General features: G+C 36.1%; 2 protein-coding genes across 3 annotated transcripts; both read left to right on the plus strand.

Annotated features, from left to right (window-relative positions):
* The first annotated feature begins 1865 nt into the window (after positions 1-1865).
* LOC105167685 (uncharacterized) lies at positions 1866-2414 on the plus strand. The gene has a single exon (XM_011087486.3). It carries the CDS (start codon positions 1866-1868, stop codon positions 2412-2414), a length of 549 nt encoding a protein of 182 aa, XP_011085788.1.
* A 2664-nt stretch (positions 2415-5078) lies between these two features.
* Positions 5079-16599, plus strand: LOC105167686 (paired amphipathic helix protein Sin3-like 2). 2 transcript variants are annotated; one of them, XM_088883391.1, is made up of 24 exons: positions 5079-5333; positions 5474-5554; positions 6416-6646; positions 6736-6919; positions 7021-7119; positions 7199-7372; positions 7459-7759; positions 8088-8224; positions 8635-8710; positions 8788-8817; positions 9006-9202; positions 9298-9452; positions 9602-9729; positions 9849-10103; positions 10725-11279; positions 11474-11571; positions 11718-12305; positions 12555-12652; positions 12732-12870; positions 12957-13109; positions 13209-13372; positions 13754-13865; positions 15877-16034; positions 16126-16599. In XM_088883391.1, exons 2-23 carry the CDS (start codon positions 5478-5480, stop codon positions 16000-16002), a joined length of 4077 nt encoding a protein of 1358 aa, XP_088739517.1. In that variant the 5' UTR covers positions 5079-5333; positions 5474-5477; the 3' UTR covers positions 16003-16034; positions 16126-16599. The 2 variants fall into 2 exon arrangements, with proteins under 2 accessions (XP_088739517.1, XP_011085790.2); XM_011087488.3 differs by having other exon boundaries at positions 9009-9202.
* Positions 16600-17520: the final 921 nt, after the last annotated feature.

Raw genomic sequence — 17520 nt, forward strand, 5'->3', positions numbered from 1 at the left:
AATAATTATCTGTACTATTTAAATTCCATCATTTTAAATAAAGAAAATCTACGACTTTATTTACAATTTACTTTTTACGTTGTCATTACAAAACCCTACAATACAGTGGTGAGCCATTGGGCGGGCCAGGAGGTTAGCAGATCATTAGTTTCCTTATTCCGGCCCATTAAACATTGGGCCTAGGCCCGAGTTTAGTGTGCTGTTTTTATGTGAATTTTGAGACATTTAAAATTTGAAAGGAGCAGCTAATTCGCATTGCCGCGCCTTCCAACTCAATTCTTCGCCTTTACTCACGGATTCCAAACGACGTCGCAACAAGCGAGAAGTCCGTGGAACGGCGTCGTATAGAGGCGCCTCCTTAAAAGATAATAACACGCAATTAAGAATCAAAACATGGCTATTACAGTCGACGCTCCTCCCTCATCATGGGCCCGGTCGCTGATCTTCAAACCAAGAGAGAAAGAGAGAGAGAGAGAGAGACGGCTGTAATTAGGCTGGATTTTACCAATTTGACAGCAATGTCTAAATGCGTGATTGTTTCATCGGTTTGATTTTGTTTGTTTTGTTGGTTCAGAAGTGGAGGCGTTAGAGGGCATTTGCAGTAATATAACGAAGACGGCAAATAGACAGCTCGGAGCTAAATGATTGGCGATTCGAGGATCTCGAATATTTCCGATAAAGAAGAGTCGCTGGATTTGTCCTTGGTTATTGATGCGAAGGTAAGTTTATAGAAACGAAATCGGTTGTGATTAATGCAGGCTCATGTGAAGTTTGGTGCTAGAATGTTGATAGCTTAATTGATATCGTCAGTTGATCCACTGTTGAAGCTTTATTCTTTTTATCCTCATTATTTTTTTCAGACATTAGTTCGTCTTGAAATATTTTTCTCTTTCCTCGTAAATCTTAGTGTTATTGAAGAATTTAAATCTAAATGATATTTCGATTTTAGGATGAGAAGAAATCAGTTAAAGGTTTAGTGGAAGATTTTAATGATAATCAAAGTTGTATTTTAATTTAGTGTTTCATTTTATATATTATATGTTATGTATTCATGTCATATGCATAAAACTCAAATTATTTTAAATTTAATTGTGTATTATAGAATTTGGATAGATCAGTAGTTACTCTGAAACATGCAGTGGACATGTGGGGACTAGGGCTCAGTTTGGCGTGCTTTTGCTTCTCAGCCCAGCAAACAAACCAGCACCTTCTCTATGTGAAGTCAGCTTTCAATTTCCGGCAAAAAGTATATATGCTGTCTTCACTCTTGAGTGTCCCCACCCCACACTCAACGTGCCTCACCAAACACTGCCTCTTCTCTCTTTGCCCTCTGAGAATACCACTTCAAAATCCATAATTGTCACTCATTTGAAAGGAAGAGAAGAAGGGAAAAAAATCCCATGATTTTTCAGATTACAAGATCAGAACTGATCACTAGATTAACAGAAGATCAGCAATCGCAAAGAGAACGTACAACTGTTTAATAGAAGATTTGAAGGAAAAGAATATGCCCTTTGAACATGCTAAAAGCGGGTGCACGCTTTAACCTTCAACACTTGAGTAAAATTCAAAGTTGGAGCCAATGATGCTGCTGCCATTTGCAGAACGAGAATGTCTTCTTGTCCCGCTGACTTGTCACATCGTCTGATCATTACAAAGCCTGCTGCCCATTTTCCTTCTTCCTCTCCCCACAGTAAAAAAGGAGCCCAATGAGTCAATGACACTCACCTTTCAGGTGGCTAAAAATAATTCCATTTGATCTTTTCACTCCTCTATATAAGGGCCTATACATTAGCCACTCCTCAAGCGTGCTGAATTTTCTCACACTCATTCTCTCCATCTAAGAGTAATTTTTTTTCTGTGTTATGGCAGTCAAAAAGATGAGAGAATATGATCAATTACAGGCAGTCTGGTTTGCAGCTGGAATGGCTGCCTTTATCGCTTGCATTGAACGTGCAGCAGTCGAGTCCCTCTTCACCCATTGGCGCGTGTGGGCGTTCTTGGCGCTGAACCTTTTGCTCTTAGCTATTTTATTCACCTCTAAATCTCAAATCCCAGCAAACGAAATTGATGAAGAAACTGATGCTGATTTGGAAATCAACAGTAAGAAGAGAATTAGGCTACAATCAAGACCAGTTATATCTGTTAATGATGGCAGTGAGAATGTGAAGTTGCTGAACAGTGGAGAGTGTCCGGAGTACGAAAGAAGTAATGTAGAGGATCATGGGAAGGAAGAAGCCCAGGAGCAGCTGTCAAAGGAGGAACTTAACCAAAGAGTTGAGGCATTCATAACTATGTTCAGGCAGCATTTGGTCTCTGATGCAAAGGGTAAGAGCTTTCCACTACATTCAAGTCAAGTGAACTCTCCTCGGCGCCTATCTTTTTCACATAGTAAGGAGCATGTTAGTATGTGAGGAGATAGGTAAGTGAGTAATACTACAGTCGGAATCAGGCATTTCTTGATTGAGGTTATTGTTTATTATTTGAGGCTGACATTTTAATGGAAGTTGCAAGAGAGGATTGTAATAGTAGAATCTGCCTGAAAGAGAAGGGGCTGAAACCATTGAATGCATAACTCTTCCGTGCTGAATTGTGAAATATGTCACGTTAGGCTAAAGTGGTCTCTATCTGATTCTTCTTCTCCGGATGAAGTTATTCTGTTCTATAGGTAGTGTTTAAAGAAAATATTTATCCACATCAATCAAGGAACAAGTATGATATACTTGTGATATAATTGGTCATTTTTCTTAAATTGTATACCCGTTATACAATAAGTGTATCTAATTAATTCAAATATTGACTAAATTCGATTTGAATTAAAATTTTCCGCATTGAAGTACCAGCCCAAAAGTTCAATGGGCCGGGTGTCCTGTCCCGAATAGATTCTCAACCACCAGCCTTCCATTACTCTTGGGCGCATAATCCAATTAGCATAAGGCCCAAAAGGCAGCTTTGGGCTCTATGGACAGCTTTGTCCGTATCAAATTTGTCCTTCATTTACTCTTATATTAGTCGTCGTTGCACGTGATTTCTCCTAGAACGTTAAAATAATTGTGGTTTGAGAGGAAGAAAAAAAATTATGAAAAAAATAATTATGACGTGAGGAGATGAAAAAGAAAGAAACGTGAAATGAGGTGAGAGAGAAAAAAAAATTGTAATTGAGGGTTTATTAAACATATAAAAATTTGTGAGAAAAAGAAAAGGTGAGAGATGACGTGTAGCAGTGGGTTGAGTGGAAAAAAAATTGTAGTTGTGTCATTATTAAAAAAATATTGAAATTACTATTTTGATCATATAGTTTTTAAAGGAAAGACATGAATTAAAGAATAAATTTGAATATTTAAAAAATAGTACGATAAACTGATTTTTTTTTTAATAATATAAATAATCAGATTAATTGATAAAACTTAAATTACTTGGCGAAATTGAGTTCTACGAATAAAAGTCATGCTCATAGAACTATTCACTCAAAGATAAAAAATCAAGTGTCATCTAATGAATATCCAATAAAAACAATTTCTATTAAATAAATTACCTTTTCTTTTTAACAAAATCAATCATTTAATAACATGTGTCCATTACGTAATAATTGATAATCATATTATCATCCGACCATTAATAATTTCAAAAGTCATGTTTAATGAACAATGCAACATTACATATTCTCCGCCAGATTTCATTTGAATACTTTTGAGTAAATTACACTTAGCTCCAAAAATTAAATATTATATTCTTTATTAAATTTATAAAAAGTCTTCACCCCTTCAAAACTCGTGTCATTTGGAACCAAAAAATAAAAAATCAAACAATAAATATAATAACATTTAACATATAATTAATAAAATATTTGAATCCAAATTTTATAATCAACACATAAAAAACGGGCCGAGAAAGCCCAATACGGATGAATGAAAGTTTACTACTCCTCCAACGTTACAAAAAGCCCAAACAATGCGATAAAAGGTTCACTATGTTTGGATTCATGTTTTTTTGTATTTTTCGAAACAAGATAAAACACACCTAATATTTATTTTTGTACTTTTACACCATATCAATGTGTTTTTTTATTTTGCAACTTTCTATATATAATATATATATACACTTATATATAATATAAAAAATACATAATTTGACAATAAACTGTGATTTTTATCTTATAAAAATACAACATTAAACATACAATATTTATATATAAAAAAATATATAAAAGCGATATTATTTGACAATAAACTGTAATTTTTGTCTCCCAAATTCCAATATCAAACTTACAGCACTTATTTTAAAATATTTTAGATTACCTCAAAATACAAATCCAAACATACCATTTATTTTCAACACACACTTACTTATTTCTATTTTTCTCTGTATATCTTCAAAATATAAAACAAAACACTCACAACACAAATACAAGCATAGAGTTAAGATTTATAAGCCCCATTCCGAGCAGTTTTATAATAAAAGGGGCGAGCCCACATTAACAACCAGCGGGATGACCATATTCGTTATGTGTGTATAATTTAAATTTTTTATTATATTTATTTAAGTAAACAAAACATTAAAGCAAACAATATGTCAAATTATTATAGTATTTTAACTTTACACTCACACTAATAGAATTATTGATATAATCAAGTGATAAAAGAAATATTGTTATTGCCAATATTGTCTAATTTATTTGATAGATTTGAGACCCTGTGGTGGATTGGATTTGGATCCCATTAATATGAGTATTTATTGATTATTGATTTACTGTAATAATAGTTATTGATTATGTTTATATATTTGATTTTGATAATTAATATATATTGATTATTGATAATTGGAATTGATGACATATTTATAATTAATTAACTAAAAAAGCAATGTGGTTATGTTAAAAGAAAAAAAAATTGAAGGGCGTCTAATTGAAACACATATGGCGAAGCCAATGAATAATTATTATAGGACGCTAAATCCTAATAAATAATGTAGGTATCAAATTATTACGAAAAAATAATGATAATTTAAGGAAAATATATAAAATACAAAAATAAAGCATGTTACGAAAATTTCAATCTACATAGGAAAAAAAGACTGAAACTCACGTAACAAGATACCTATTTCTCTCCATCTGTCCCATAAAACTTCACAAAATTCTTTCTCACCTCTTCATTTGGTTTCTCTTCTCATACTTAAGTTGTTTCTTGCTCCCCCCGACGTTGGAAAGAGGCCGAGGCCGGGGAAGAGAGAAGGGTGAAGACAAGAATTTTTAACTGCAACTGATTGTTCATATCTTGGCTGCTTAGATTAGATCTGTTCGCTTTTCCCTTTTCTGAAGGGAGAAGACTTCACCGGTTAGTTTTTGCGTGGAAAACTGACGGGAACTCCTTTTGTTTTTTTTTTTTTTTGGCATTTACTTGGAGTATTGGATTTTTTTGGTTTTCTTGTGAATTCTCTTGTTCTTGTTAACGTTTGAAGTTGGTGTTGTTTGCAGAGGCATGAAGCGTTTGCGAGATGATGTGTATGTGAACCCTCAATTTAAGAGGCCATTTGGCCCTTCTTCTCGTGTGGAATCGTGAGCTCCTTTTTTTTTTTTTTAATTTTTTTTTAACTTAGTTTATATGCATCAAGAATTGCTCTAATCTTTAGTGATTTGCTTTATTCGGTATCTCTGATATCCTGTGATTTTTTTTAGAAGTACAGCGGCTTAGCATTTCTTGTCAAAGGACTGTGGTTTTAGTGATACAAGTATAACTTCATGAACTGGATTTTGTTTAGTTTTATTGATCAGAATTGTTTGGCACCGGTTCTTGTACTCTAGCAGGAGCCCGACTCTGGCTAGTGACAGTTTCAAGAATTGGAATTGGAAAAAAGGCGAATTAGGTTAAACTATTGTGCTGATTGGGGTTGCTTAGGTGGTCCTGGGTTAGACATGGGAATAAATTTTGGATCTTTCTGGGTCGTGGTGCTTTATTGTGTTTTGTTTATCATTGGTTGTTTAAGTTTCTCATTTTAGTGTGTGTCAGTCTGAGATTGTTGTGGGCATAGAGATGGAAAGAAATTTTGGATCTTTATTGTAGCAGTGCTTTGTTATGTTTTGTTTATCATCTATTGCTTTAGTCTTCTTCTCTCTGTGTGTTTTATATTCAGGCAAGTGACAGGGGTGGTGCGGGCGTGTTGGAGAGTGTCACTGGAATATTTTAGTTCTGTCAAGTGTGATTAAATGTGATCGTTAAGTTTGGTATTATAAAATTGTTATCTTCCAAAGAACGTGAATAAGAAAACCAAGAATGAACTAGAGCATTGTGCATGAATGCATGCTCTTGTCTTAGTAGTTGTAGTGAACTGGATTTTAATCGTATCTGTTTTCTTGGTAACTTTGAGTTGTTTTGTGGTTGATTTTGATCTTAACTTAAGTTTATGTTCTCATATTAAGGTATGGCCTGCCAAATCCTCCTGTAGGCGGCGGAGGTGCGGGAGGAGGTGGCAGTTTAAATGGTGGTGTTGGAGGTAGTGGCAGCGGTACAGGTGTTGCAGCTGGTGGTGCTAAAAAACTCACCACTAATGATGCATTGAGTTATTTGAAAGAAGTTAAGGACATGTTCCAGGATCAAAGGGAAAAATATGATAGGTTCCTTGATGTCATGAAAGATTTCAAGGCTCAAAGGTATGGATCTCTCTTGTAAGATCAGCTTATGTGCTTGACAAATGAACAGGATATCTCTTTGTAACTAATTACTAATCTGTTTGTGGCAGAATTGATACCGCTGGTGTCATAGCTAGGGTAAAAGAGTTGTTTAAAGGGCACCCGAATCTGATACTTGGGTTTAACACATTCCTGCCTAAGGGATATGAAATTACCCTCACTGATGAGGAAGAGGCTCCACCAAAAAGGACAGTTGAGTTTGAAGAGGCTATTAGTTTTGTCAACAAGATAAAGGTGGAATTTCTATCACTTGTATGATAAGATCAAGTTCTGATTTAGTTTATGAGAAAGTTCCATATATATAACATTATGTCCTTGGACTTTTCCACCTGCAGAAACGTTTTGAACATGATGATCATGTTTACAAATCTTTCCTGGACATTCTGAATATGTATAGGAAGGAGCACAAGGGTATAACGGAGGTCTACCAAGAGGTCTGAGTCTCTCCTGGATTCAATGCCTATCATTCAATTGACCATTCTTAGACATTAGATATGATGTATCTACGTGCAGGTTGCAGCACTTTTTGATGACCAGCCAGATCTTCTTGATGAGTTCACTAGATTTCTTCCAGATACTTCAGCCACGGTGTCAGGTCCTCATGCTTCTATTGGTCGTCATTCTTTTCATCGTTATGATGAGAAGAGCTCTGTGATGCCCATGATGCGGCAATCTCATATGGATAAGGTTCTTTTGCTACTGTATTCTTATATATAGTCATTTCCGGTTGTTCGCTTTCTAACTGAAAAATTGCATGTCCGACAATCTTTTAGCAACGGTTACGGAGGGACAGGACAATGGGCCCCAACGGAGAACGAGATCTTAGTGTTGAGCGCCATGATGTGGATGATGATAAAACAGTTGTGAAGTTGCACAAGGAACAGAAGAAGCACATTGAAAAGGAAAACAGGGATAAGAGAAATCGTGATCAGGATGACAGAGATCCTGACACTGAGAACAATGGGGAGTTCAGCATGCATAGGCTTTCCGACAAAAGGAAATCTGCTCGGAAAGTTGAAGACTTTGGCGGTAACTTGAATTTGGCCTCCTGTGATGATAAAGATGCATCGAAAAGTGAGTTAGTGATGCTCATGTATTTAGTGGTTATGTCGAAGCTTGCAGATTTCATGTGTATTTTTTTTATTTCTTATTACGGGTCAGATATACTATTTAGTAATCATCCGTATGATGGAATATTTAATTTCAATTCACTTAATGTCCCCAACCATCCACCCACCCAAAAGAAAAAAAAAAAAGGAGAAATTAGAAGTCGATGAAGGAGGAATAAGTAAGAGGAAGGCCTTCTACTGTATTTCCTCTGTTTGTAAACCATCTTTGACTCTTTCGTTATGTTTGACTTGGTATGAGGCTTCTAACGTTTAGTTATGTTTGATCTTGCTAGGTACGTATAGTCACGAGTTCTCTTTCTGTGAAAAAGTTAAAGAGAGGTTGCGCAGTGCAGATGATTATCAGGCATTCTTAAAATGCCTTCACATTTACAGTACAGAAATCATTACAAGAAAGGAATTACAGAGTTTGGTATGACCATTGTGCCATCAATTAGCACTATTTAACATTTTATTTACGTCTTTTTGGATATCAGAATGTGGATATTGCTAGCATTTTTTAGTTTGCTCATACTTCCAGAAACTATAATTTGTTTTGCCCCCTTTCTTTTCCATATGAAAGTCTTATTTGTACTGCTAGTTGCATTATCAATCTACTCTTTTCTTATTGAGTGACAGAATTGTTTACATCTCCAAGGTGGTCTTCAAGGAGTGAAGGCATTTTTCATCTCTATTCATGCCTTTTTGGAAGTTACATTTTATCATTTGTTTTCCTTCGAATAAGAACATTATGGGTCATATAGGATGAGTTCATTTTCTTATACGCATAAAATTTGGTGGGAACATGTTCTTATTTTCCAGTTCTTATGGAGGTGTTTTCAGGTTGGTGATTTACTTGGAAAATATCCGGATCTTATGGATGGCTTCAATGAATTTTTGGAGCGCTGCGAGCGAATTGGTACTAGATTTTTGCTTGGTGAACTAGTAGCATTTGATTAAATTGCATTCACTTCTAACTAATTGCCTACTTTGCAGATGGCTTTCTGGCTGGTGTGATGGGCAAAAGTATGTAACTTCCCACTATTGATTATTGCCTGGTGCATAATATATTTTTATTTATTTATTTTTGTGAGTGTGCTTCTGTTTTGTGCAATAACCTACTCCTGGTGCTCCCATCACTTATGTAAAATATGACAATTCTCTGCCATTCAGCTTTTTGGATTTCTCATTTGGCAAATCTGTTTTGTTAATAGCAGAAACATTATGGAATGAAGGGAATTCTTCGAAAGCTTTGAGAATAGAAGACAAGGAAAAAGAACAAAAGCGTGAAGTAGAACTAGGGAAAGAAAAGGATAGATACAACTTGAAATATTGGGGAAAGTCCATTCAAGAACTTGACCTTTCAAATTGTCAACGTTGCTCTCCCAGTTATCGGCTTCTTCCAGAAGATGTGAGAGTTCTTGGTGCATATTTTGAAAACCACTGTGAGGAAGCATTCATTGCATCATCTTAAAATTTTGGTTGTCACAAAATTTTGCCTTGCAGTATCCTATAACTACAGCTAGCCAGAGGTCAGAGCTTGGCGCCGAAGTCCTGAACGATCATTGGGTTTCCGTGACTTCTGGTAGTGAGGATTACTCCTTTAAACACATGCGGAGAAACCAGTATGAAGAAAGCCTGTTCAGATGTGAAGATGATAGGTTGGTAACATCGTCAATTTTTGCCGTTTGTTGTATGTGATCTATAGTACTGCATGATTATTTATTTATTTTTTTAAAAAAAAAGACTTAACTTTGGTGGTGTTGTATCATGTTTTGCTGTCATTTGTGGTTTTGATTTATATTTTCAGATTTGAGCTGGACATGTTGTTGGAGTCTGTCGGTTCCACTGCCAAGCGAGCTGAGGAACTCTTGAACAGTATTAATAATAATTCAATTGGTTCGGATAGTCCTATACGAGTCGAGGACCACTTCACAGGTTTGTCATTGTAGAATCCTTGATATTGCTCATGTCATATCTTTTCAATTTCTACTTTACTTTGCTTTACCCTATTAGCATACTGAGTGTTGATGGGATTTGATCTCTTTTCCATGTAGCTCTGAATTTAAGATGCATTGAACGCCTATATGGCGACCATGGTCTTGATGTGATGGACATTTTGCGTAAAAATCCATCGGTTGCATTGCCTGTTATCCTAACCCGCCTTAAGCAGAAGCAGGAGGAATGGACTAAGTGTCGTTCAGATTTTAACAAAGTTTGGGCTGAAATATATTCGAAGAACCATTACAAGTCTCTTGACCATCGGAGCTTCTATTTCAAGCAACAAGATTCAAAGAACTTGAGCACAAAATGTAAGTTCAGCACTCGGTGCATATGGCCCCAGTTGTAAATCTGGATTGTGCTTGGCTTTTGAGGGGTCTACTGTGCCTGCATCTTACTATTTGTTGTGATGAACAGCTTATAATTGATTTTAGTGTACTATGGTAGTTCATTAGATGAGATGATTCTGGATTACTATTTTTCTTCAAGTCTCTGCCACAACCTTGTGGCTTGTACAAGAGTTATTGGAGTGACTTCCTGAAGGAATTCTTGGCAGTCCATCATAACATCTCCCATTTGTGTAGCTTTACAGTTTCTCAACATTGTTTTGGTTTCATTAAGCATCTCTTATTCTGAAAATTGCTGTCTATCATCTCATGATCTTCTGCTTCCTCACCATTGGTTGGTCCCATTAACTTTTGCTCCCTTTGTGGCATTGCTGTCTCATTTGGAATATTTTTCCATGTAATCTTTAAACACTTGCAAATGATATTTCTGATATATGCTCAATGGATGGCACTGTAGCACTGGCATTGAGGTCTTAATGTTTACTTATCCATGAGTCACCCTATCAATAAATCTGAGTTACCAATGGTTGCTCTTCATCTATCTTCTGGTGCTCAAGTTATTTTTTTCATGCTTTTTATGGACAGCCTTAGTGGCAGAGATCAAAGAAATCAAGGAGAAAAGGCAGAGAGAGGATGATGTCCTTCTTAGTATTTCCGCTGGAAGTAGACACTCTATTATTCCAGACATTGAATTTGAATATTCTGATAGTGAAATTCATGAAGATGTTTATAAGATTATTAAGTACTCATGCGAAGAGGTCTGCTCGACAAAAGAACAATTGAACAAAGTTTTGAGGTTTTGGACAACTTTTCTTGAGCCGATGCTGGGTGTTAACTCCCGGCCGTGTGGTTCTGAGGCTAGTGAAGATAATGGTGCTTCTAAAGATCGAATGGGGACAACCACCAAGAAAAGCATAGTGGAAAATGAAGGTGGTGTGAATGCTGATGCTACTGCTACGGGCTTGAAGCACCCGAAGTCTAACTGCAATGGTGATTCAACTGCCTCACCTGAAAGAGTGAATTTCAGCACTATCGGCTTCACGAACGCGGATGCTTCAGCTAAAGGTCTTACTGTGGCTCCTGGTGAAAGATCAACCAGCTCCGTCATAGCTGTTACTTCGGGATCAGATTCTAATCATGGTATGAGTTTAGGATAAACAATGAATGCTTGTCTACCATAAATTGAAGTTGGCAACGATGCTTAAGATCTTGACATTATTTCTTTGGCTGACCCAAATTACCATTTATATCAACTCCTTTTTCTTTTGGATTGGTTAAGTTTGATGTTTTCTTTAATTAAGTTTCCTTTTCATCTTTATGGGAACTTTTTGAAGTTCAAGGTCGTGGTGCAAACTCCTCACGAACGAATAATGGTCATATTGAGGAAAGCATTGGAGCCAAACCTGTTACAGACGATAGACTCTCCTCAGAGGTAAGGATGTTTGCTTTGCCCTGAAATTGTAGATTTACTGCCTCTCTTCATTCTGTGCGAGTGTGCATGTTGCATGTGCATTCGAGGTTATGTTGCTCTTGTATTTCTTGATTGTTTCTCTGTCTAATTTCCTTTTGTCCGAATAGGTTGCAGAGACATTGATATTGAATCAATTAACAAATGGAGAGGTTGCAGAAGGTTCTCGACTTGCTGGATGCAAGGATGATTCTATTGATCCTTGTAAGAATGAGAAGGAAGAGGGTGAGCTGTCCCCTAATGGTGATTTTGAAGACAACTTTGATGCCTATCAGGATGGCAGTTCACAAGCCTTGTCTAAGAAAAATCGTGGCAGTCATGAAGAGGTTCGTCCAGATGCTGCAGGTGAAAATGATGTAGATGCTGATGATGAGGACAGTGAAAATGGTTCTGAGGCTGGAGAAGATGTTTCAGGCAGTGAATCTGCAGCAGATGAGTGTTCCCGGGAAGAGCACGAGGAAGAAGAGGATGGAGAGCATGACCTTGATGGTAAAGCTGAGAGTGAAGGTGAGGCAGAAAATACTAGTGAAACGCATATCGGAGTAGATGGTGCATCAGTGCCGCAGTCTGATTGTTTCCTGCTGACTTGTAAGCCTCTCTCAAAGCATGTGGCTTCTCTGTCTGTACATGATGAGAAAAAGGATCAAGGGGTCTTTTATGGAAATGACACCTTTTATGTCCTTTTTAGGCTGCATCAGGTAAATTTATGGTATCTTTTCCATCTGTGTTGTTTTTCATTTGTTTGTTCTGGTGGTAGTCAACATTGTGTCAGAGGTGAATATCCCGTTTTCTTCCGCACTCGCCAACCTCTCCATCACTGTGCGCATGTGTGCGTGCGCGTGTGTGCGAGAGGGGCAGGGAGGTAACTGTAGGAAAAATGTTTCAAGGGTTAAGCTTTTTGTTGTTTTCTTTTGATGGTAAAGAACTGTTCTTTTTCATACTTCCAGACGCTGTATGAGAGAATATTATCAGCAAAGGTGAATTCAGTATCTGGTGAATCAAAATGGAGAACAACAAAGGACCCAAGTTCCGATTCCTACGCCAGGTTTAGTGGCACAATTTAGTTTCTGAACATCTTGGACGCCATATTGCTCTTTACTGATTTTGCGTAAAGCTCACTACAGGTTCATGAGAGCACTTTTTAGTTTACTTGATGGATCTTCTGATAATGCAAAATTTGAAGATGATTGTCGGTCGCTGATTGGGAACCAGTCCTATGTGTTGTTTACTTTGGATAAGCTGATATATAAGCTGGTCAAACAGGTAATATTTCTAATAACTCTTACCTCCCTTCAATTGGCCCAATTTCAATTCCGACATATTCTCTGAGTACTGAGTCTCATCTGCAGCTCCAAACGGTTTCAAGCGATGAAGTGGACTATAAGCTTCTTCAATTGTATGAATATGAGAGTTCCAGAAGGCCGGAGAAGTATGTTGATTCAGTTTATTACGAAAATGTCCATGTCCTTCTGCATGATGAGAACATATACCGGCTTGAATGTGTAGGTTTCACTTGAATCATTTCCTTATATTTATGAGGTCACTTATGTTGTATATCATCAACTGTAATTTGTGATGAGTTGTTTTAATGTTTGTTGTAGACATCTTCTCCCACCCGCTTGTCTATCCAATTAATGGACGATGCCAATGAGAAGTCTGAAGTTGTTGCAGTTTCAGTTGATCCTAATTTTGCATCGTATCTCCACAATGATTATCTTTCAGTTGTTCATGGAAAAAAGGAGTCGTCAGCAATAATGCTCAAAAGGTATTGATATCATTTCCAATCATAAAATACGGGAGGGTCTCTTTATTACAAGATATTGGTAAATTTATGTGGATTCTCACTCTGACATTATCCGACTAGCAAGATGAGAAACTAAATGCAACATGCAGTTCACACACACAACCACATTGCCTTTGTGACATCATATATGCCATAACTTGATGACATGGGATTATGACTTTATGCTGATTCCTCAATGAACTACAATCTTGGAAAATAAATGATAAGAAGAGATGGGATATATCTGTTAAATACATGCAGGAACTTGAGCTCAATATTTCAAGACACACTAACTTAAATTTGTTAAGTGCACAAAGTTTAGATTGATTTATTTCCATGGCTGATCTGCTACAATACATGCAGGAACATGCGGAAGTACACTAATCTTGATGAATCTACTGCACTATGTATGGCTACAGAAAAAGTTCTGATAATGAATGGGTTGGAGTGCAAGATGTCTGCCACCTCATTCAAGGTATAACTTTCTTGTTATTTTTTGGTGGACCAGTTATGTTGTAGTCCATCCTTGTTAAAGCACATGATCTTGTCTTGTGCCAATAATCTTCTGTAATCTATCAACAAAACCTTCTGGTGTGTCATCAATCTCTCTCTGAATGCACAAAGACAGGGTTAATAACACTTACATCTCATATGAAGTAGATAAATTGTAAACTCTTTTGTTCTGTCTCATTATAAAAAAATTTTCCTATAAATTTGCTCCATTGAGTACTCTGACATAAGTCAAAATTTGATCATCTTGTCATAAACCAAAAAGATTTAAAAACTCAGATTATCATTTGATTGAATAACCATTATGCCCGCGAGTGTTTTGGTAATACCTATATATTTGGGAAGGGACTATTTGTAACATTTTATGGCTGAAAGTGTGTCCTTGTAATATATCTCCAATCTTCAATGCCTTAAAATTTATAAAATATCTTAAATAAATTCATAACTATATACGGTGTTTTTTTTTTTAAATCTTGGATTGAGCTCTTGGAATAAAGTAAAAGTACTCGGCATTTAACTAAATTTGGATATACGGAATTGTATGAAACCATACTGAGTCTCTCCCTTCCCTGACTTCCTTCCACCTAATGCCGTTCTTGCTTCCTCCCCGTTCCGACTGTCATAACCTCATCCTTCTGTCTACCTTGTTAAGGCCACCTATTCCCTAGCCTTGCCTCTTCTCCGTATCTGCCTATCATTGCCGTGTCCTTTCTTTTCCCTAGTGGATCCTCCTTAACCCTTCCTTTCTTTTGCCGCCCTCTCCTCTCCCTTTACCGTCCCACCTTCCTCTCTCAAACTCCCACTGCCCTCTGCTCCTTTCTTCCCTCTATTAACAGCCTCATCCTTTTGTTCTTTCTTCTCACCACCATTACCTCACTTCCTTGTCTTCCCTACACCCACCCTCAAGACTAAAAAGAAAAGTAATGACAAGTAAAGAGAAAACAACTGACAGAGAAACTAAAATGAGAAGAATGAAATACAGAGAAAATTCTTAATTCATATTATATAAAATTAGGTCTAGTTATTTTTTAAGGCACATTTTCTCTTTCGTCTTTCTTATATTACAGTGTTACAGAATTGGGGAAGTACATGAACAAGTCAATCGACTAAAGCAATAATGATTTCTAGTCTATCATATATACCGGATGGTCAAAAGTAGTCATCAATGGCCAACTCTTTTTGGCCTCAGCTGACTAATTTTGTTACAATGCTTACTGTCTTGGATTAGTGTTATATTACAGTCTTGGATTGGTGTTATATTACAGTCTTACAGTATTAGGGGAAGCACATGAACAAGTCAATCGACGGAAGCAATAATGATTGCTAGTCTATAATATGTACCAGATGGCCAAAAAGTAGTCATCAATAGCTAATCTTTTTTGCCTCAACGGACAAATTTTGCTACGATGCTTACAGTCTTGGATTAGTGTTAAGTTTCCCCTTTTCCCATTTTACGTATACAGTTTTACATTTACACTCTCACTAAGTTCCAGATTTTTACCAAAGATATTTATTTTAGCAGGTGAGGTACAAGGATAATTTGGTTACTAGCAAAATAGGAAGTTTCCCCAAAAATTTTCCTGATGTAATCATTTTCCATCAAAACCGTAACTGCACGGGAAGTTTCATAAAGTTGGTAGACCTAGAGGGGAAGTTAATAACTCTCCTATATTGTTTTCACTTACTAAGAATTAGATATACGGTATGTTCTTACTGAGTGAGATTGATACTTGACGCTACTGCCATTCTTCAAGCATTATTGTAAATTTAAATGGTTTTTACCCTTTTGGTTAAATTCCCGATTTTCTTAGCCTCTTAATATGCCACTTTCTTTTAGGACTTCCTACTTTTCTTCACCGAGCCTGATTCACTAGTTACTTTTCAAACTCTCACCCATTTTCCTCTGGAAGTCTGATTTTGTTGCGCGTATGTAGTTTTTTTGTTTTCTATCACCTGATTACAAAATGTGTTTTCAGATCTCATATGTCCTCGACACAGAGGACTGCTTCATTCGTCTGGGACGGAGAAGGGAAAACAGGTTGCCAGGAAGACCGTCACGCAGGGTGCAACGGTTTCATCAGTTTCTGGCAGCATCTCTATGATCTGATGGTGCCTCCCTCTGTGATGCCGTGAGGTATTTATGCACTTTCTCCTTTTCCGAATGGTGTTTTCTAAGTAGAATTGATGTTTTGACATATAACTGTGTGTGTGCTCGTGCACGCCAGATTTCTGCTGTTACTCTCGGTCCATTGAGGAATCGTCCAGCAAGTCACACCGATTCAATCTGAACGAATTGAGTAATGACAAGGGAACAGCATTGAGTTGGACCTAATGATCTGCGAGATTGATGGCAACGGTGGCACGTTTGTCTGCCGTAAGTCTTCTGTACATAAAAGGCTTGGCCTATAATGTTAATTGTAGAGAGTCTCGTGTTTTGCTCTGATTGTATTGGTTTCATGGGCAAAAGCTGCCCTGCACATCTTTCTTCTTCTTGTAATAGGTTTTCTTGCAAGTTTCTGGCAGTGATATTCTGCTGGATGATGTAAGAGATACAGATGGAATAGGTGGTTGTAATGGTATAGCAGATTTTCACATTTTAAATTCGTTGAGCATGTTATAATGTGTATAGAATTCACTTCACATTTGTGGGCTGTAACTTGTATGTATTTTCCATATGTTAGAAATTAGTTTATTTCAAACAGTTGGTTTCATTGGGTTTCCTGTTATTATTGATGATTGGATGCGACTTTAACAAATAGAGAGAAAAGGAATACACGATTTGTATTCTACATCTTTTTTTACTACCATAAAAGATACAATTTATGTTTTGATAAATTATTGGGGTTAGACCCGAAATCACACTTTTCTCCAAAAATGGAACTTTTAAAATTACATTTATAGTTTTGAGAATTTTTCCTTTATAACTTTCTCTTTTTATTAAGATTTGAACGAAATTATATATGGGATTGTTCATTTACAAGCATTCTTCCTTCTAACTAAACATATTTGACATCTTGAATTTTTAGGTTCTATGACTTCTCAAATTTACGTTAATAAACACAGACCATAATTTCTTAATTAAGACGACATAAAAAGGAGATAGATAAGTATGTGAAATTAAAATAGGACTTTGTTGGAATATGATAATTTTATTCTTTGTTTATTTAAAGTGATAAAAAATATAACTAGAAATTGATTAAATAATTTCAAAGTTACCTATACCCCTTCTCTTTTGACGCCCGCCCTCTATAATGTTTTATTTTTACTCTAATTAGTTATGATCGCACGTAATTTTGATAAGTGTATAAATTTTTTTTATGTGAAATGATAAAAAAAATTATTAATAATTATAAATTATAATAAATATGGAAAAGTCAGGAAAAAAATGTGGGGTAGTAGGTAATTAAGAGAAAAAATAATTATAAAATTATTAAAAAATATTAATATTACTAATATTTTTAAAGAGAAGAAATGAAATAAAGAGTAAATTGGAGCGATTTAGAGTTGGTATGATCAAAGGTTTTTTTAAATAATAATAATATAGATGGTGGGTCGACGAGAGTGATGTCAATTCAATCAATTAATTGTTAGTATCAACTGTCATGTAATTGTTTGGATAG

Source organism: Sesamum indicum, linkage group LG8 (genome assembly GCF_026168435.1).
Source record: "Sesamum indicum cultivar Baizhima isolate 11 linkage group LG8, ASM2616843v1, whole genome shotgun sequence".
In the NCBI taxonomy this organism is placed as follows: domain Eukaryota; kingdom Viridiplantae; phylum Streptophyta; class Magnoliopsida; order Lamiales; family Pedaliaceae; genus Sesamum; species Sesamum indicum.